Below are 21,712 nucleotides of genomic sequence, written 5' to 3' on the forward strand. Positions count from 1 at the left end.
TTTTGTGTGCCACGTTTGAATACTGGATTGAATATTTTAATTGTCGTCAAAATATCAAGATTCTAAGGTGTTAATAGATGCATGCAATAGTAAAAACTATGTCTTGTTCATAACATTTGTTTTCTGACCATTACGTTAAAGGTGTTTAAGCAATGTGCAGTTTAAAGTGATTGTATGAAATAATTACTAAAGTAGGCTAATGTATTGCAGAACAAGAAGAACAGTTCAGGAAGGTTCATCCAAATGAAAGTTAAGAAAAAAAAGAAGCGCAATAAACATATCGAAGTATCTGAAGAAAGCCATCTTGCCAAGACTGCTGTTGAAAAGTACGTAATTTATGATTGGTCAGGATATTTTTATACCTGTGATTTGATGGAGTGGTGTTTTCCGTTGATTTCCCTGAATTTTTCCAGTACCTGTGTTTGACTATTTTCATCCCCTGGAGTACTCTCAGCTGTCTAGCTTATAACCTCTGACATGAAGTGACTGCTTTTTATTGCCCCCAATGTTTAAATATGTACATGGAGTGGCAAAATCTGTTTTTGTATTCAGACGTTCCTCCTGGACTCTCACTGAAGGCAGATGAAGAAAATTGCAGAGACGATGGACATCATATGAGCCTATTTTGGTTTCACATTTGGTACTGTCGATCCTTAAACACTTTTGTTCTCACTTCAAATGTGTTGCTCACTTTCCTGTCACTTGGCAGCCAATGTCATTTTGGAACTTTGACACTTGTTGCACGTTTGGGTTGTTTTGCCATTTTATTTCACAGATCCCCTCCTACATTAGGAATATCCAGGGTTGATAATATTCCTTGGTGATCTAAATCCTGCTGACTAAAATGTGTATTTCAGAATTTGTATAGAGCTGCTACTTGCCATTATGGTAATTCTTTAACTGGACACCATCCACTGGGTACTGTGTTTCTATCACTTCAAGAGTAAGAGAGCTATACTCAGTGCATTAGTATACACTGAGTGTATGTCCATGATCTTCTGCAGCTGTAGCCCATCCACTTCAGGGTTTGACAGAAATTCTGTTCTGCCCACTACTGCTATAACGTGTGGTTATTTGAATTACTGTTGCCTTCCTGTCAGCTTGAGGCAGTCTGGCCATTCTCCTCTGACCTCTCTCATTAACAAGGTATTTTTGCCCATAGAAATGGTGCTCACTGCATGTTTTTCTTTCGTGCCATTCTCTGTAAACTCAGAAGACTGCTGCGTTAGAAATTCCCAAGAAATCAGCAGTTTCTGAGATACTCAAACCATTCCATCTTACATCAATACAGGTAGTCCCTGGGTTACGAGCGAGATCCATTCCTAAGCCTGTCTTTAAGTCGGATTTGTACATAAGTTGAAACAGGTACATCCGGTCTTATTTAGCATCAGTTAGTCAAACGTTTGTCTTAGTATATAGTATATATTTTACCTTTCTATGCATATAAAACACTTAAGAAACGTATGTATTTCAATAATTAAACCACTGCATTGCTTAGTAATAATTGTAGCTTTCATCAGGGCAGGGCCTTTCACATGCTCCATTATTCTCAATTTATCCTTTAAAATTGTCCCGATCATTGACCGACTGTAGCCTAACACTTTTCCAATGACTGATGGCATTTCATCTCTTTCCGATTGCTTTATTATTTCCACTTTATTTTCAATCATGATCGTTTTCCATCAATAGAACAGAAACACCCACACTGAGACAGGTTAAATGGGACAAGTGGGAGCGGTGCTGACTGGAAAAGGGGGGTCAGGGTGAATCTTGCTAAGAAAAATTTAAGCCAAATACAAAGTTACACACTCAACATAGTGTTAACAGCAACGTGATCCGACTTAAAATGGCAGATGATGTTTTCCTTCCTCGAACCGACGAATTTTAATATAATCGACTTTATGGCAGGCCATTCGTAAATATGAGTTGTTCATAAGTCGGACATTCGTAACTTGGGGACTGCCTGTAGTCATTTCACAGTCAAAGTCACTTGGATCACATTTCTTCCCCATTTGGATGTTCTGAACATCTTGACCATGTCTGGATGCTTTTATGCATTGAATTACTGTGTATTATTCTATGGCTTACAAGATTTGGACAAGTCACTTCTCTACTTCTAAATCATACAGGGTGGATCAAAGGTATATGGAATTTTACATGCTGCAATTCAAATCTCCTAACAAAAAGCAATGAATAACAGTATATCCTGTCCAAGAATCCAAGGGCAGTGGGTTCAACCCATCATCCAAGCTGGAAAATTGCAAACATAACACAAATGTAAAATCAATTATTTGCAATAATTTGGTTAAAGCCTCATCACAATGCACTGCAGAGGGACCCTGAGACGTCTGATTTGCAGAAACTCTTGATTTTAATGACAGTGAAACTTGCTGGGGTAGAAATTTCTCCTTGGTGCTTGTGCTGAATCTGCTCATTGTTGTGTCACTTACTCTTTTCCTGAAATTCTATTATGTTAACTTAAAATTTTTGGAACAAAGTTTTCCAAGTGATATTTGAAGGAAGTCTGCTACCATGTCATGTTCTCATCAGAAGCAGCCAAGATCCAGTTTTTACCCCACTGGGTGTTCACAAGGCGTTTTCCTGTAAATGTGTTATTCTGTAAGTCTTTAAAAGATAAAACAGATTGTTTAATTTTTAAAAAACTTATTGTTAATCTATTTTATTATAGTTATTCAATGCAGGATGAACTACAGGCTGAAGAGGAACTGGAAATACCTGAAGAATTTGAACTGAAAAAGAAAAACTGTGAAGCGAAAGATGGCAAAAAAAGTGAGAAAAAACGCAGGAAACGAAAGAGAAGCATGAGTTTAGATGAATATTCAGAACCTCCAACAGAGCAGCCAGCGAAAAGAAAAACTGGAAGTCAACAAGGTAGGTTATTTTATTGCATTTTTAGATCATTAAAAATTCGCAATGCCAGCTTCTTGTCACATGCACAAGTACTTACTTGCTGCAGTGTCGCGAGCACATAGCACATAGCATTCACAAGAAAAAAGACCTAAGTTAAATTATTTTTATAAGAAAGAATACAGTTCGTACAAAATAAAAGTCCATTAATGCAAAGTAATCAAAGTGATCAGTGTTGCTAAACTCATAGTGATTAGAGTTCCGCCAGTTGGTTCAAAAAACAAATGATTTAAGGAAGTTGGGTTTCCATGAATCAAATTATGTAGTAATTCAGGCTTTTGTACCGCCTGAAAAAGGGAAGATTTAAACTTCTGAAAATTATTGCCAGCCATATTGGGATTATAAGTGGTATCTTCTGCACTGCTGACTCTTGTGTGTTAGTTTTCCTTGTAGTATATTTGCAATGAAAACTACCTGTTACAACAGGTTCAGCCATTTTCTTTGAAATAATTAAGAAAGGAACATGAAATCTAACCCTTGCACCGAGTTCTACAAAGGTATTACGTCAGCATGCGTTCTCTGCCTTAACCCTTCTGTTGTGGGAACCACTTGTACGCATGTAAACTACATTTGTTTAAAAAATAACTGCATTGTCCTTTCTGGCTAATTTTTCAGCCCAGATTTTTAAGTATTATACATAGAAATTTATCCTCACCTTGGCTGATCCTTTAATCAAGGAGGTTCTATCATGAGGTTTTATCACTAATACTAAACTCTGCAGTCAGGGGAAATGGTCCTTAAACATCAACACAGCCTGGGCCTCATAGCTCACTTTTCATTCTACTGAGTTCCATTGTGTATAGGCTATGTCTTAAGCCTTTCCTTGTAGGACAACTCTGATGCCAGACATCAGTCCTTCACTGATCTGCATTTTGATGTCTCCAGCAATAGTTAACATCTTGATCGAGTTACTTACAAGAAACTCAAGCTCTCTGGGGTAGTCCCATCTTGAATGCTCTGTATCTTAGGTGCAGATTTCCAAATAGACTGTCTTGATGAAACATGTCTACACTGTCTGTACGGGTTGCACTTGAATCCGAAGGGGACCAATATCCTGGCAGGGAGGTTTGCTAAGGCTATTGGGGGGAGATTAAACTAGAATTGCTGGGAGTGGGGGGTGAGAACCAAACTGAAGAGATGGAGGAAGGGGCTGTTGGCTCAAAAATAGAGAAAGCTTGGAGACAGTGCAAGAGGGAGGATAGGCAGGTGATAGAGAAGGGGATGTGCTCAGACTGATGGTTTGAGATGTCTATTTTAATGCAGGAAGTATCATGAACAAAACGGATGAGCTTAGAGCGTGGATCAGTACTTGGAGCTATGGTGTTGTGGCCATTACAGAGACTTGGATGGTTCAGGGGCAGGAATAGTTACTTAGAGTGCCAGGCTATAGATGTTTCAGAATGGACAGGGAGGGAGGCAAAATAGGTGGGGACAAGACACTACTGATCAGAGATAGTGTCACGGCTGCAGAAAAGGAGGAAGTTGTGGAAGAATTATCTTCTGAGTCTTTGTGGGTGGAAGTTAGAAACAAGAAGGGGTCAATAACTCTACTGGGTGTTTTTTATAGACCACCCAGTAGTAACAGGGACATCGAGGAGCAGATAAGGAGACAGATTCTGGAAAGGTGCAATAATAACAGAGTTGTCGTCATGGGAGATTTTAATTTCCCAGATACTGATCAGCATCTCCCTAGAGCAAGGGGTTTAGATGGGGTGGAGTTTGTTAGGTGTGTTCAGGAAGTTTTCCTGACACAATATGTAGATAAGCCTACAAGAGGAGAGGCTGTACTTGATCTGGTATTGGGAAATGAACCTGGTCAAGTGTCAGGTCTCTCAGTGGGAGAGCATTTTGGAGATGGTGATCACAATTCTATCTCCTTTACCATAGCATTGGAGAGGGATAGGGACAGACAAGTTAGGAAAGCGTTTAATTGGAGTAAGGGGAAATATGAAGCTATCAGGCAGGAACTTGGAAGCATAAATTGGGAACAGATGTTCTCAGGGAAATGTACAGCAGAAATGCGGCAAATGTTCAGGGGTTATTTGCGTGGTGTTCTGCATAGGTACATTCCAATGAGACGGAAAGGGTGGTAGGGTACAGGAACCGTGGTGTACAAAGGCTGTTGAAAATCTAGTCAAGAAGGAAAAAAAAAGCTTACAAAATGTTCAAAAAACTAGAAGACAGAGATCTAGAAGGTTATAAAGCTAGCAGAAAGGAGCTTAAGAATGAAATTAGGAAAGGCAGAAGGGGCCATGAGAAGGCCTGGGCGAGCAGGATTAAGGAAAACCCCAAGGCATTTTACAAATATGTGAAGAGCAAGAGAATAAGATGTGAGAGAATAGGACCAATCAAGTGTGACGATGGAAAAGTGTGTATGGAGCTGGAGGAGCTAGCAGAGGTAGTTAAGGAATACCGATTGTAAGGGTGACTTGCAGCAGATTGAAAAGCTTGAGCATATACACATTAGGAAGGAGGATGTGCTGGAGCTTTTGGAAAGCATCAAATTGGGTAAGTCTTCAGGACCGGATGAGATGTACCCTGGGCTACAATGGGAGGTGAGGGAGGAGATTGCTGAGCCTCTGGTGATGATCTTTGCATTATCAATGGGGATGGGAGAGGTTCCGGAGGATTGGAGGGTTGCAGATGTTGTTTAAGAAAGGGAGTAGAGTTAGCCCAGGAAATTATAGACCAGTGAGTCTCTCTCAGTGACTGGTAAACTGATGGAAAAAGTCCTGAGAGGCAGGATTTATGAACATTTGGAGAGGCATAATATGATTAGGAATAGTCAGCATGGCTTTGTCAAAGGCAGGTCATGCCTTACGGACCTGATTAAATTTTTTGAGGATGTACCTAAACACATTGATGAAGGTCGTGCAGTAGATGTAGTGTATATGGATTTTAGCAAGGCATTTGATAAGATACCCCATACAAGGCTTATTGAGAAAGTAAAGAGGCACGGGATCCAAGGAGACCTTGCTTTGTGGATCCAGAATTGCCTTGCCCACAGAAGGCAAAGAGTGGTTGTAGACTGGTCATATTCTGCATGGAGGTTGGTGACCAGTGGTGTGCCTCAGGGATCTGTTCTGGGACCCCTTCTCTTCTGTGATTTTTATAAATGACCTGGATGAGGAAGTGGAGGGATGGGTTAGTAAACTTGCTGATGACACAAAGTTTGGGGGTGTTGTGAATAGTGTAGAGGGCTGTCAGAGGTTACAGCGGACAGTGATAGGATGCAAAACTGGGCTGAGAATTGGCAGATGGTGTTCAACCCTGATAAGTGTGAGGTGGTACAGTTTGGTAGGTCAATTATGATGGCAGAATATAGTATTAATGGTAAGATTCTTGGCAGTGTGGAGGATCAGAGGGATCTTGGGATCCAAGTCCATAGTATACTCAAAGCTGCTGCGCAGGTTGACTGTGTGGTTAATAGGCATACGGTGCATTGGCCTTCATCAACCATGGGATTGAGTTCAAGAGCCGAGAGGTAATGTTAGACCTATATTGGACCCTGGTCAGATCCCACTTGGAGTACTGTGCTTAGTTCTGGTCACGGAAGGATGTGGAAACTATAGAAAGGGTGCAGAGGAGGTTTACAATGATGTTGCCTGGATTGGGGAGCGTGCCTTATGAGAATAGGTTGAGTGAACTTGGCCTTTTCTCCTTTGGAGCAGTGGAGGATAAGAGGTGACCTGATAGAGGCGTGTAAGATGATGAGAGGCATTGATCGCGTGGATAGTCAGAGGCTTTTTCCCAGGGCTGAAATGGCTAACATGAGAGGGCACAGTTTACTTGGAAGTAGATACAGAGGAGGTGTCAGGGGTAAGTTTTTTACGCAGAGAGTGGTGAGTGTGTGGAATGGGCTGCCGGCGACAGTGGTGGAGGCGGATATGATAGAGTCTTTTAAGAGACTCCTGGATAGGTGCATGGAGCTAGGAAAAATAGAGGGCTATAGGTAACCCTAGGTAATTTCTAAAGTAAGTACATGTTCAGCGCAGTATTGTGGGCTGAAGGGCCTGTATTCTGCTGTAGGTTTTCTGGTTTTTTTTCCTATCCGTTGCAAATAGACCTTTGTGGATTTTGGGTCTTATTAACTGAATCTCCTACCATTCTCAACACCTTTGATCAAGTTAAGAAGGGATATTTCTTTGTCCATGAGTGTCTTGGTATGACATTGCTGTAGGTCAGTTGTTCTCACAGGCTTTTGTACTTGTATAGTGCAAGTTCAAGTTTATTGTCATGGTCATACATTCTTGCGGTATTAATGCCATGAAAATGATCATTTTGCAGAGCAGTGCAGAATATGGCAAATAGAAATTTCATTAACTTAAATTAGCATTAATTATACATAACTTGCACAGCAACATCAACATTAGTGCAAATGGAGGGATATACAGTTGAGTTAGAATTGGTTTTAAAGTCAGTTCAAGAACCTTATGGCAGTGTGGGAGTGTAGATGGGTTGGTAGGTGGTCTTTCTTTCCCAACTAAAGTCGGAAATTCAATATCTGTAAGAATAGTTTTTGTTGCTTTGTTTCCTTCCTGATCACTATCTTGTTTAAAAGAAAATTTTTACATTAGTACATTTTCATTATTGGGTGTTGTTTATTATTGGGTTGGGTGTTGTGGATTTTGACTACGCAAACACGAGGAAATCTGCAGATGCTGGAATTTCAAGCAACATACATAAAAGTTGCTGGTGAACACAACAGGCCAGGCAGCATCTCTAGGAAGAGGTACAGTCGACATTTCGGGCCGAGACCCTTCGTCAGTTAGTCCTGACGAAGGGTCTCGGCCCGAAACATCGACTGTACCTCTTCCTAGAGATGCTGCCTGGCCTGCTGCGTTCACCAGCAACTTTTATGCGTGTTGCGTGGATTTTGACTGGTGAGTTTGCATATGTCACAGGCATCATTTGTGGGCAGTCGTACAGCAGAGCTGCGACCTTTCTTTGTCACTAACCTAAATGGCAGAGCCATAATTCTGAGTAATTGTTTCTGTCAAAATCTTACTATATTAAATTGGCATTAGAACTTGCCTGGTCATGGACTCATGCAAATCAACTGTCTGGCTGCAGGCATAAGGCAGATGATCTTACAATAGGAACCAAGTAATTGGTCATTTGATTTTCAGTAATGTGCTACTGTGTTTCAGCTCCAGTTATCTTATGGGACAGTCAGATCATGGGTGGCTTTAGATGCTCTCAGAATTATTCTGGTGAGGTCAAAGCTGCAGAGCCCATTTCAAGCCTGGCCAAGGATGAGAAGAAGGGATCCACTGTAATTGAAGAGCTCTTGAAACATTCAAACAACAAGGCTTATGGAACTGAAGGTAGAGAAATAGCATAAAGTACATTTAAATTTATTACGTTTATGATCTTCTCTCATGATACTATTATCAATAATGGAATGTGTTCAGGTCTCCATAAAAACACAAAATGTGAATTATAATTCAGTGGATCTTGTCTCTTGTTGAGGGATCTTTATCTCAGCCATGACCCAGGGATTGTTTTTTTTTTTGTATTTTGCCTTTTGCTACTAATCGCATGGTAACATGCCATTTAGTGTAACACTTTATAGCACCAGCGATCTAGGTTCAATTCCTGCCACTGTCTGTAAGGAGTTTGTACATTCTCCCCGTGACTGTGTGGGTTTCCTCTGAATGTTTCAGTTTCCTACCACGTTCCAAAGACACATGGATTCGGAGGTTAATTGGTTACATTGGTGTAATTAGGTGGTGCGGGCTCAGGGGGCCTGTTACCTTGTTCTATCTTAATGTCCATCCAACCACTGGCAATCAACTCTCAGTTGTTTGATTTTTTCATATACTTTGAGGTCTTCTCATAATTTAAACCATGCAAAAATAATGGTCACTATCTTCCTGCAAACTAATATACTTCCCCAAACTAACAGAGCAGAGGCTTGAGGCCAGTTTTGTTTCCCTTCTGATGACATGACTAAGCTGAATTACAAATTATCTTAAATGTATTTCCTATTTCCAGGGATGAGCGGTTGCTCCTCATGTTGGAGTACATTTCTATCTCTCTGAGAAACTTAGCAAAAGTTGGCTTTATTCACAGGCTCTGATTTATTTATTTATTTTGTAGACTCAAACAGCTTTGATTAGCCAGGTTAGTATCACTTTGTTTTGTGACGTTCAAAGCTAGCCCTTTCAAAAACACTACAGGCTAAGAATTTTTCCAGGTTGCATCTGTGAACTTCATGCAAAAGTTGAATTATTTATTTTCCAATCAGGCAGTTGAATGGCAAGTCAGGAACTGTATATTTACTTTTGACACATAATTAAGAGAGACAGGATTTAATTATTTGGCACTGAGATTGTATTGATCAATATTTTTAAGTATAATTAAACTGAATCATGATTGTTCTATCCATCATTTTGTTCTGGTAGTGCTGACTTGGGGAGGGGCAACATCAGCGATCAGTGAGGATGCCATCAATTACGTAAAAAATGCAAAAGAAGAGCGTGTCATTGATGAATGGGATGAAGAATTTGATCGGGGAAAGGTAAGAGGCTGTTCATCCTTGAAGCCTTTAGTTAAATAAAATCGTGTATGTACACTCAGTGGCCACTTTATTAAGTGCGGGAGTGGAACCTATTGTGGCCTTCTGCTGCTGTGACCCATTCACTTCAAGGTTTGATGTGTTGTGCGCACCATGGCTATTTGTGTTACTTTCGCTGCCTTCTCAACTTGACAGTCTCACCATTCTCCCCTGACCTCTCTCACATCAAAAAGGTGTTTTCACCTGCAGAACTGCCACTCACTGGATTTTTAAATTTTTTTTTTCTTTTTTCACCATTCTCTGTAAACTCTAGAGACTCTTTTGCAATCCCAGAAGACCGGCAGTTTTTGAGATGCTCGAACCACCCCGTCTGGCATCAACAATTATTCCGTAGTCAAAGTCACTTGGATCACATTTTTGATGTTCGGTCTGAATAACAACTGAGCCTTTTGGCCAGGCATGCTTTTATGCTGCCTCATGGGTTGCTGATTAGATATATGCATTAAATAGCAGGTGTACAGGTGTACCTCATAAAGTGGCGAATGGGTGTAAGTACAATGTGAGTAAATCAGAAAGGGCCCTAACTGCACCTTGTGTCTGCTCTACCTTCCATAAGATTAAGGGTGATATTTACCCTAATCTTTCCCACCTGATACCAACTCTCGTGGTTACTGATAGGTCCAGAAACATTTCAATTTGGGGCTTTCATACCCTTCATGATAGAGGAGTCGCAATATTTCGAGTGACGACACCAGCCCTGTGAAGCTGCCTCTTAGCTGCGATTATTGCCTTTAATTCTAGACCTTCCAGCAAAGGGAAACTTGTCTCTTACCATCCACACTTTCAGAATCTTGCATGTTACAGTGAGATCTTCAGAGAGCTGTCAGCTCATAGTATCCAGTCTCCCCTCAAAGCATAGCTTTACTGATGTTCCCCTTTCACTGGGAGCTGCAACATCTTGGAGAATTAAAGCAAATGTTGCCCAGAATTTTTGTCAATGCTGCTTATGGAACTCAGAGTGGCTTTATATCTCGTGTCGGAGAGGTGGTTGGAACTGTTCTAAACCGCGTTGCCCGTCCTAGAAGAATCCAGAGCTACTTAAAAGATTCACGCTCCAAGCAGAACCTGCTGACAGATTACAGAAAATCGGAAACCTGGCCAATCACATTAGTTGTGTGATATACTATTGTTTTATTTGCCGATTATTCAGGAGTAGCATACTTTGATTGAAGTCAGCAGATGGTATCTCTGAAATTGCATTATGTAATCCTGATGTACAAATGCTAGTGTAGCAGTTCGTGCAACACAATTACAGCTCGGGGCATCAGTTCAGAGTACAATCTGAAAAGAGTTTGTGCTTCCTCCCCGTGGATGTAGGTTTTCTCCAGGTGCTCCAGTTTCCTCCCACAGTCCAAAGATGTACCAGTTAGTAGATTAATTGATCCTTGTAACTTGTCCCAAGATTAGGCTAGGGTTAAATTGGGGGTTGCTGGCAGCTGTGCAGCTTGAAGGGCTGTATTTCTAAATAAATATTGAATAAGTTCTGTGGCTTCTAACTAACAGAAATCAAGCAGCAATATTTCAAAGATGACAGTTTTGACTATAATCAATACAAGTCAAGAATCGCACAGGTAGATCATTAGCCTTATCATAAACACGAGGTTCAGCAGATGCTGAAAGTCCAGAGTAACCCATGCAAAATGCTGGAGGAGCTCAGCAAGTCAGGCAGCATCCATGGAAAGGACAGTCAATGTTTTGGGTCAATACTCTTCATCAAGACTGATGCAGGTTCATTGGCCTTGTGCTGGAATTGCAAGAGTTTCTGATAGGTGAGGATGGGGTTAGACTTTATTATTTGCTTGCTACTTCATAGCAAGCCTAAACTCATCCACTTGATGTGTGATTTAGGTCTTGTAGTATACAATTGCTGCCAATAAACATACTGTCAGGCGGTAAAAGTTGTAATAGAAATCTGCATTTTTGTGTTCTCAGGTCAAAAAGATGAAGAAATATAAGAGAGAAAGAAGGAGAAGCTTTAATGTTTTCCAGAGAATGCAAAACAGAAGGAATTTTTGGTCGACCACTCACTATCGAAAGTTTTCCAGGTTTTGAAGTAAGTATCATAGCCTAGCAATGAAAATACAAAATTACAGCCCTTCAGCCCACAATGTTATGCCGACCTTTTAACCTACTCAAAAGATCAGTGTAACCCTTTACACAGCTCCCCATTTTTCTATGATCCATCTCAGTTTCTTAATTGTCCATAATGTATCTACCTGTACCACCACTCCTGGCAGGACGTTCCACACACTCATCACTCACTGAGTAAATAACTTGCCTCTAACATTCTTCTCTCTTCTCTTCCCCTCCCCCCATACTTTCCTCCAATCATCTTAAAATTATGTTCTTTTGTCTTAACCTTTTCCACCCTCTCTGGGTATCCAATCTAATAATGCTTCTTATCATCTTATACACCTCTATCAAGTCACCTCTCATTCTGCTTTGACTGTGACATTGGAGCAGAATTGGGCCATTTGGCCCATAGAGACTGCTCTGCCATTCCATCATGGGTGATTTATTATTCCTCTCAATCCCATTCTGCGGTCTTCTCCCCGTAACCTTTGTTGCCTTGTCAAAGATCTTCTGAGAATCGAACCAAACAGCATCCGCTGACTCTCCTTTATCTATCTTGCTTGTTATTACCTCAAAGAATCCCAAGAGATTTGTTTGGCAAGATTTCCCCTTAACAAACCAGGCTGACTTTGCTGTACTTTATCATGTGCCTTCAAGTACCCCGAAACCTCATCCTTAGTAATGGACTCAAACGTCCATTAGGCTGAAATCAGGCTAATTGGCGTATAATTTTCTTTCTTCTGCCTCCCTCTCTTCTGAAAGAGTGGAGTGAAATTTCCAATTCTCCAGTCCTCTAGAACCATGCCAGAATCTAGTGATTCTTGAAAGATCATTACTAATGCCTTCACAATCCCTTCAGCTACCTCTTTCAGAACTCTGGCGTGTAGTCCACCTGGTCCAGTTGACTTGTCAACCTTCAGACCTTTCAGGTTCCTGAGTACCTTCTCCTTAGTAATAGCACAACACTCATTTCTGTCCCAACACTCTCAGATTTCTGGCATACTGCTAGTATCTTCCACAGTGAAGACTGATGCAAAATCTTAGTAAGTTCATCTGCCTCTTCCTCATCCCCATTGCTGCTTCTCCAGCGTCATTGTCCAGCAGTCCAGTATTCACTCTTGCGTCTCTTTTACTCTTTATATATCTGGGAAAAAAACTTCTGGGATCCTCTTGTATTATTAGCTAGCTTACCTTAATATTTCATCTTTTCACTCCTGATCATTTTTTTACTTGCCATCTGTTTGTTTTTAAAAGCTTCCCAATTTAACCTCATAATTTTATTATGTGCTCTCGCTTTTGCTTTTATGCTGTCTTTGACTTTATTTGTCAGCCATGGTTGCCTCATTCTCCCTTTACAGTACTACAGGTCCACAATCCCTTATTCGAAATCCTTGGGGCCAGTTGCATTTTGGAATTCATAACTTTTTGGATTTCAGACCACCCCCCCCCCCCCCGATACCAAAAAACACGTATGCTGAAGTCCCTTATTTAACCTGACTCAGTGCGGTGGATTTTAGGACCCGGCGGCACACCAAACCTACGCACATCCTCCCATGTACTTTAAATCATCTCTAGATTACCTATAATACCTAATACAATGTAAATGCTATGTAAGTAGTTGTTATACTGTATTGTTTAGGGAATAATGACAAGAAGAAAAATTATTTCCGACAAAGTCATTCAATAAAAAATAAAAATATACATCTTCAAATGAACCAAATCAAACACATGGTAAGTGACTTAATTGGAATAAATGTAGAATGTCACTGTCACTGTCGCTATAAAACTTCAGTAACTTGTCTTTCTGTTTATTTAAATCATATACAGTGGTAGCTCCAACACTATTTTCTTCAGTAAGACGCCGCACAGACACACCATGATCAAGCTTCTGAAATAACTCCGCTTTCTGCGTTATTGATAATGAAACAGATGCTTCCTTCTCTTTTTCTCATTGTTACCCACAGGGGTATCTGCAGCTCTTTTTGACATTTTCACAGTGAAATTAAACACAAAGTCAACAGTGAACACAAAATATCAGCGAACAGCAAATGCACGTGTAACCAATACGAGCGCTGAGCCACAACTGACGTCTGGCGGCCTCTGCTAGTGCTGCCACATCACACCTGAGTGATGTCAGCTGTTCGCGAAAAAAACTTTGGTTTTTGGAGCATTTTGGATTTCAGAATTTTGGATAAAGGAATGTGCACCTGTACTTCATCTTTGGGATGTATCTATCTTGCACACCCCCGCCCCAGGAAGTCCAGCCATTGCTGTTCTGTTCTCATCCCTGATAGTGTTCCCTTTCGATCAACTTTGGTCAGCTTCTCTCTCATACTTCTATAATTCCTTTTACTCCATTGTAATACTGATACGTCTGACTTTATCTTCTCACTCTCAAATTACAGTGTGATTAATGATCACCGACTCCTAAAGGTTCCTTTACCTTAAGCTCACCAATCAAATCTTTGTTCGAAATAGAAAAGCTCTAGCTTGCTTCAACCTATTCTCATAAGGCATTCCCTTTACAGCTGGGAGTAGCAAGCTCATACATTTTGTATAAAGATTCTTCCTTACTGCTTGAGTATTTATTATCAGTCTTAGTAATCATCCAGATTTGAAGTGTTCCAAAATTTATTAATATCCTTATAAACAAGTAATTACTTAGCCATTGCCATCATAAGTACATGATTTTGATCAAATTTGTGTGACTTGGCAAAGTTTTATCAATCGTTTAGAAACAACATTTAAAATCAGAATACTATACTGCTCTCCAATTGTTTTTGAATGAAGAAAACTTAAGTTGGAATCATTAACTAATGGCATTGTGCTTAGGATATTATGAAATGAGTTATTTTCAGTTAGTACAACAGTATACCCGGAGGCCACTTTATTAGAAGTCTCCTATACGTAATTAAGAGGCCACTGAGTGTATATTTGTGGTCTTCTGCTGTTGCAATCCCTCCACTTCAAGGTTTGACATATGTGTTCAGATATGTTTTTCTGCTCACCACATTTGTAATGCGTGGTTATTTGAGCCACTCTCACCTTTCTGTCAGCCTGAGCCAGTCTGTCCATTCTCCTCTGATCTCTCTCATTAACAAGGTGTTTTTGCCCACAGACCTGCAGCTCAATGAATGTTTTTTTTTTTGTTTTCGCACCATTCTCTGGAAATTCTAGAGACTGTTGTGTGTGAAAATCTCAGGAAATCAGCTTTTGAGATACTCAAACCACCCCGTCTGGCACCAACAATCATTACGTTGTCAAAGTTACTTAGATCACATTCAACTGAACCTCCTGACCTTGTCTGCATGCATTTAAGCATTATGTTACTGCAACATGATTGGCTGATTAGATATTTGCAATAATGGGCAGGTGTACCTAATAAAGTGGCCACTTTTCTCATGTTTAAATGTATCCATAAAAATTTCCCATTCTTTTGCAGAAGAAAACAGACTTCAGCTGGTTAAAGACATCTACAGGAAGAACCAGCACAGCAAACTTTAGGCGATGTGCAATGTTGTGACTTTTGTTACAGTTCAAACATTGATACTGAAGCCATTGTTGGCAGAAAACCCAAGTTACAACATTTGAAACAGAGGTTTATTGGTGATAACAGACCTCTAACACACAGTTAAACTGACCGTGAACTGAGAGTCTGCAATCAAGTGTGGATTAGGTGTCTCTGATTTTATGAAGCTCATCACGTCAATAAACAGCAAAAAAAAAAGCTGGATTCAGAATTCCATGGAAATGCATTATTTGTGTTAAGAAGGTGTTTCTGATTTATGTCCAAAATACAGAACCGCAGCGCAACTCTATCCATTCTCTCTTAACTTTGGAAGAAAGAAAACTAAAGTCCTATATTGCATTGTAGCAGCTAGTCATGATATTCAGTGAAAAGATGTTTGCTGGGTATTTCTATCAGTTGGTCAATGAGAAATTACATATTTACTTATAGAAACAATAAAATTTGATGTACAGCAGGGCAGTACTAGCTAAGGTTCTATTTTGTGTTAATAAATAATTTTATATAAGATAGAGAACATAAGTATTGCCTTGCTAAACCAGTCATCTGAACAGGGTACATTTAAACTTAGTGAATTCTTTCCCTTACACCATCTTTGCCAACGTTCTAACATTAGAAGGGAAGAACATACCACTGCCTTTTCCTCCTCCCTGAATGCTACTGATAGTATTTTTAAACAGTGCAAGACATTTGTTCTGTACCTTCCTCCTCTCTAGAAGGTGTCCTAGTAGATGATTTACTTAGTGTATTAGCCTGGCACATTACTTCATTTACTGTAATTATATCAGTGCGACATGGCGGTTCAGAAACAAAGTGCTTATAAAATAGGTAAGGTTCAATAAAGTCTTGGAAAACAACAGGCATGGTGCTAAGAGCAAAGTTGACATTTGTGTACAAAGTATACAACAATGGCACTCCTTTGCCATGTTTCTGATTTTTATTTGCACTATGTTAGTGAGAGAGGTCTCCGTTAGCTACATTTTTTAATTATTGCTACATGTTCTTGGTGGGGTGGTGGAAGGCAGGAGAGAGTGTCCTGAATGTCAAGATTAGTTGCTTAGAAACTCAACTTCTTCAGTGTGTTATATTGTTACTGCTTGGGAGTATTCCCAAATTTTTATTTCACGCTCTGTGTATTAGGATAGTTCCAATTTAATTCACTTTGACTTATGCAAATGTATATTTACTACTAAAAGAACTCATTACTTTTTTTCTAATGGAGTATTGCTGTATTGAAATAAGATGCAAAATCAGCACACTGAGATGCAAGTAGATACTGAGGAATATCAGTACCTATTAACTTTGAATATATATGTTAATCAATGAGTTACCAACAAGACACCGACTTGATACTTTATTAAAAGAAAATTAAGAATTTGCCTTACTTCTATCTGCTTCAAATCTTCAGCTCCAGAAACAAGACATGCTCTTGTCTATCAGTTGAACAAGAAATTTCTGTAACTTACCAGTGTAAGTAACTAGATCCTTAGGTGCTTTAGAATATTGTACTCTTTATTTGATTGAAACAAAATATTAAACAAGGCAATGTTAAATATGTCAATATTAGAAAGGGTTGCAATTTAAATCAAACAACTTTCCTGTGGAAAAGTTCTAATAGCTGAGTTGTTAAGAGTTTACATTTTGTTTGTAAGAAAAAGAGTATTTTAACAAGTTAAAAATTTGATTATCGGTCACATTTGTACCTTATTTAAACTGTATTGAGTGGATTGAATGATTGGTTTGGAATTTCCAGGCATTTGTTAATGTTTGAGCAGTGTATTGAATTGTAATGTGATGTAAGCTTAGATTATTAACTGACAAACATTGGTTAAATGACTTTGTAGGGAGAGCATTTGAGGCTTTAGAACGTGGTTTTACTGATATCAGACTTATTTAATATGTCTCATCATTTTTTGAGGTGCATCATTCCAACATTTGAGAGGAAAAATATCAATGTCTGTTACTTGTTGAATGTATTTTTTAAAAGTTTGATTCTGTATCATATTAATTTGCATATGTGTATGATGCCTCTATTTCATATAGAGTTACAGGGGAAACGTGCCTGGAAAATGAACAAGTGAAATTCGATTAGGACTTCGTGTTTCACTATTCTGATTTGTGACATTAATAGCAATCAGGCAAAACTTCGGTAGATCAGTAGAAATGGTGAAGTGAATTACTGAAATATTGCAGATTTACCCATATAAATTTATAATTAAATTAGTTAAAGCCTTACAAAGTGTTTTATCTGACTTCCAATTTAAGAATTAAGAAAATAATGCTATCAATGAAATGCTCAAATGAAAACCTTCAGTGTCTTTTTGATTTGTGCAAATGTGATAAGAGTTTCTTTATTTGTGAAGCAATAGGATATTGCAAACCAATCAATTTCAGGACTTGAATATTAAGAGACCCACTTGTACTTGCAAATTGGAAGAAGAGGTTCACTCTGCAGAATGCCAGCTGTAGCTTAGATTATAGTGTTAAAAATTTATGTTAGTCTTTTTCTTTTTACATTGAGTAGTGGGAGTTGTGAGAGTTGTTTAATAATGGAACTCCAGGGCTTTTCCATCATTATGCCCCACCTGAAGCAGGAATTCTGTTGGGGCAGTTCTGAAGCTTTGGAAACCTGAACTGTCAGCTTTGTGTACCTCGCATCTCAATGTTGAGTAGAAAATGGGAGCCTGAGCTGGGACAAGAAATTTCTTCTGGCTAGGACTAAATTGATACGTTTTCTCCATGGCAATTGTTTTCAAAGATTGGGTCTAGAGTTGCAGGGCTGACCACTTTTATAAAACCATCAGACACAGGAGCGGAATCATGCCATTTGGCCCATCAAGTTTGCTACACTATTCAATCGTGGTTGATTTATTATCCCTCTCAACCCTGTTCTGCCCTCTCCCATGCTCATTGGAATTGAAACAGCAATCGTGATTTGAATGTTTAAGAGGTCTGTGACCATGTTTACATATTATAAAAGAATTGGTTATCATCATGTTATCATTGCTGTTGTGGGACACCTAAGTCATCGTTCATGTACAGTTGTGTCTGGAAGGTCATGACTGAAATGTTTACAGTAAGGAGCAAAAGAAACAAAAGAATTGCAGTGGTCTATGAACTTAGAGGATCAGTTGTAAATGCTTGTAAATATCTGGCTCTGGATGAAAAAGACTCAGAAAACCTATGCTCATCTTTTTATTTAAATTAAAATGCACACTCAGTAGCCATTTTATTAGATACAGGAGTGGAACCTGGTATGGTCTTCTACTGTAGCCCATCGACTTCAAGGTTCGACATCTGCATTCAGAGATGCTCATTTATTCACCACTGTTGTAACATGTGGTTATCTGAGTTATGGTCGCCTTCCTGTAAGCTTAAACCATTCTGGCCATTCTCCTCTTACCTCTCTCATTAACAAGGTGTTTTCAACCACAGAAATGCCCCTCACTGGAATTTCTTTTTGTTCTTTGCACCATTCTCTCTAAACTCTAGAGACAGTTGTACGTGAAAATCCCAGGAGATCAGCAATTTCTGAGATACTCAAACCACCCTGTCTGGCACCGAAGTCACTTAAATCACTTAAATCACTTAAATCACATTTATTTCCCATTCTGATGTTTGGTCTGAATAATAACTGAACGTCTTGACCATGTCTGCATGCTTTTATGTATTGGACTGCTGCCACATGATTGGCTGATTAGATATTTACATTAATAAGCAGGTATATCTAATAAAGTGGCACTGAGTGTATTTTATAACAATGTGGTATGTGCATTGAAAGGTACAGTACAAAAATGAGCCCTTTTAGATGTGTATGAGCAAAAGTAATAGATGAGCTGAATGTTTAGATACTCTTATTAGGGTTGCTTGGACTTTGAATATGTTGAAAATGGTCTTTTTCACCAACCCATTAATCTCACACCTACAGCTAAGATATATCTATCTAAGTTTAAGGACTCAATTAGTTTCTTAAGTGTATTAAATTGCTGGGATGATAGTGGGTTCTTGCAGCTATTTCTCTCATTGATACAAATGGAATCGCTTTTTTTTGCAAAAAGTGTGTTACATGGTCAAAGAAATTGTGGCAAGAGGATAGGATTTCTGTGTTTGAATGCTCACTCAGGGTAATTGCAGATTTGCTCTCACATCGGCAATTCCTTGATGAGCAGTTGCAGAAAATTGCGGCTATGTATGCTTGAGATTTTCTGCAGCTCAACATGAAGCAAACTTGCCAGAATGGGCTTTTGTGAGCAGTGCTGCTTGATCCGTAGTGTTGCTGTCAGGAGTAAGCCTTATACAGTATATGTGTTGGAGTTGTGTACATTTTCAGTTGAATTTGCATGGAATGAAAAAAGCAGCCTAAATTCCTCAGTTGTAGAGGACCATGCAGAAGGAAAGCCAAAGTCAGTTGTGTTCCAAAACCTGGTCCAGATAAAATTTCTTTTCAAGTTCATACATTATATCACAGTTCATGTGTTAGATTCAGTTACAAACACTTTTAAATTTCACTTGTAAAACTTCTGCACTTTTTCTGCTGTGCTCTTTATTATGAAAGTGAGTTTCTTAAGCCACAGGAATTAATGGAGTGTAAAACTAAATAGCCACCTCGAACCACAGTATTCTGGAATACTTAGTGCTATAACATGGTAAACATTCAGTAGAAAATTAAAGAAAATTGAATCATTTTCAAGTCATCATTCATTAGCCAATATTTGGCATCATCTCACTACACAGTTCTTCCAACGTGCATTGAAAATTCTGCATTTTATTGTCCCGGCTGTTAAATCGTTATCTTTTAATGAAGTACATGCAACAATTTCAGTTGGCCCTTATCTTACTGCCAATGTCAGGAACATATAGGAAATCTGAATCCAGATTGTATGAAATATTCTTTGCTTCATATATGTCCAAAGAAAGAAAGTTTGTGACTTAAATGTATTTTATGTTAATGTCATAATTTCCACTCATATCAATGTGACCTGTATAGAAAGTGCTTTAAAATATGCACTTTAAAAAAAACAATTGGGATTTAAAAAGGCTTATTTATAATTAATATAGATCATTTAATTGATTAACACCAATGCAGTTAATAATATAGGACACAATTTCAACATTTCACATTCTGATATAAATGTATATGTTAATTATCTGCAAAATGTAATTATTTTAGCATTCTAATGATTTACTTGATGGTTTTTAGATGCTGATTTTGGTCTAATGGTTCTTTCAGATTAAATGTTCATTGGCATTTAGTTTCAGCATTTGCTGCCTTATTGATAAAGTATCTCTTTAAAATATGTGCAATAATGTTGCCTGTCTGTGATGTGGATGAAATATATGCACATGTATATAGACTTGACCTATTGTCCTTTTTTTTAATATGCCAAATAATTTCTAATGAAAACTGATGCATGCTTTATCTTGAAAACATGCATTCTTTTGAGTTTATGGGTAATATCATCACTGAGTTGGTGGCCTGCTGCTGCTTTGAATTTAATCTATCTTATCAAGAAACTGAAATCTGTAATTTAGAAGTAATAAATGTTACAAGTAACTGAGGAATTACAAATGATATGCGTGCTTAGAGAATTCTTAAACTTTGATTCTGCGCACAACTTAAATGTAAATTCAGGCCATTGGACAGGTTGCAGTTTTACTAGTTTGGGAGAAAGTTGAGATGATGAATAAGGACACTTGAAAGAAATTAGAACTCTCTGTTAGCAATTGATCATAATGTATCTACAAGAAGTAGATTAGTTAAATAGTAATCATTTGTAGTGGAAGCACTTCACAATGTCAATGCATTATGAATAGAGGCTTAATTATTGCAGTCTTTGAAAAGATGGGATTTTATCTATGAGATAACAGACATTCAGTCTTAACTGAGATTTGTTTGCTACAATGGGTATTAATCTGGATTATCTATAGCTGTGAATATAATTTAATTAGGGCAGCCTAGTGGTGTAGCAGTTTGTGTTATTGTCTGGGCTCCGGAGAGTCAGATTAGATTGGTAAACTTGGGTACTGTCTGTCTATCTGTCTGGGGAGAGTTTGTATGTTCTCCCTGTAACTGCATGGGTTTCCATTATGTGGTTTGGTTGCTGCTGAAGATATGTCACTGAGTTAACTGGCTATTATAATTTGCCTCTTGGCTATGTAAAGAAAATGAATGGGGAGAGATGGGCATGTGAAAGTTGAAGTGGTAAACCAGGGAAGTGGAATTAATTAGATTTCTCTGTTGCAATCTGGCATAGACCTCATGGTATGGTTGGCCTCTCGTGTTGTAAGATCCTAAGAATATAATTAGGCCATTCAACCCATCAAGTCTGTTCTACCATTCAATCATGGGTGATATTTTTCCCCAAGTCCCATTCTCCCATCTTCTTCTCCCAGTGCACCCAATACCTTAGCCTCCACAGCCCTCTGTTACAATCAATTCTAAATTTGTCACCTGCTGGCTGAAGAAATTCCTCCTGATCTCAGTTTTAAAGGAACATTCCTTTTTGTTCCGAGGTTGTACCTTGGATCCTAGAGTTCTCCTACTAATGGTAGTAATCTGCATTCAATCTATCCAGACCTTTCAGTATATTGTGAGTTCCTTTAGA

General features: G+C 38.8%; 1 protein-coding gene across 5 annotated transcripts in view; it reads left to right on the plus strand.

Annotated features, from left to right (window-relative positions):
• usp36 (ubiquitin specific peptidase 36) overlaps positions 1–11,561 on the plus strand; it is a 78,441-nt gene extending 66,880 nt beyond the window's left edge. For all 5 annotated transcript variants that reach the window (XM_072242479.1, XM_072242480.1, XM_072242481.1 and 2 more), the window contains 5 exons: positions 211–326; positions 2,690–2,892; positions 8,079–8,255; positions 9,336–9,451; positions 11,441–11,561. In XM_072242479.1, coding sequence (XP_072098580.1) covers positions 211–326; positions 2,690–2,892; positions 8,079–8,255; positions 9,336–9,451; positions 11,441–11,560 — 732 coding nt within the window. In that variant the 3' untranslated portion in view covers position 11,561. The remainder of the gene's footprint in view (positions 1–210; positions 327–2,689; positions 2,893–8,078; positions 8,256–9,335; positions 9,452–11,440) is intronic.
• Positions 11,562–21,712: the final 10,151 nt, after the last annotated feature.

This window comes from Mobula birostris, chromosome 24, assembly GCF_030028105.1.
Source record: "Mobula birostris isolate sMobBir1 chromosome 24, sMobBir1.hap1, whole genome shotgun sequence".
NCBI lineage: Eukaryota > Metazoa > Chordata > Chondrichthyes > Myliobatiformes > Myliobatidae > Mobula > Mobula birostris.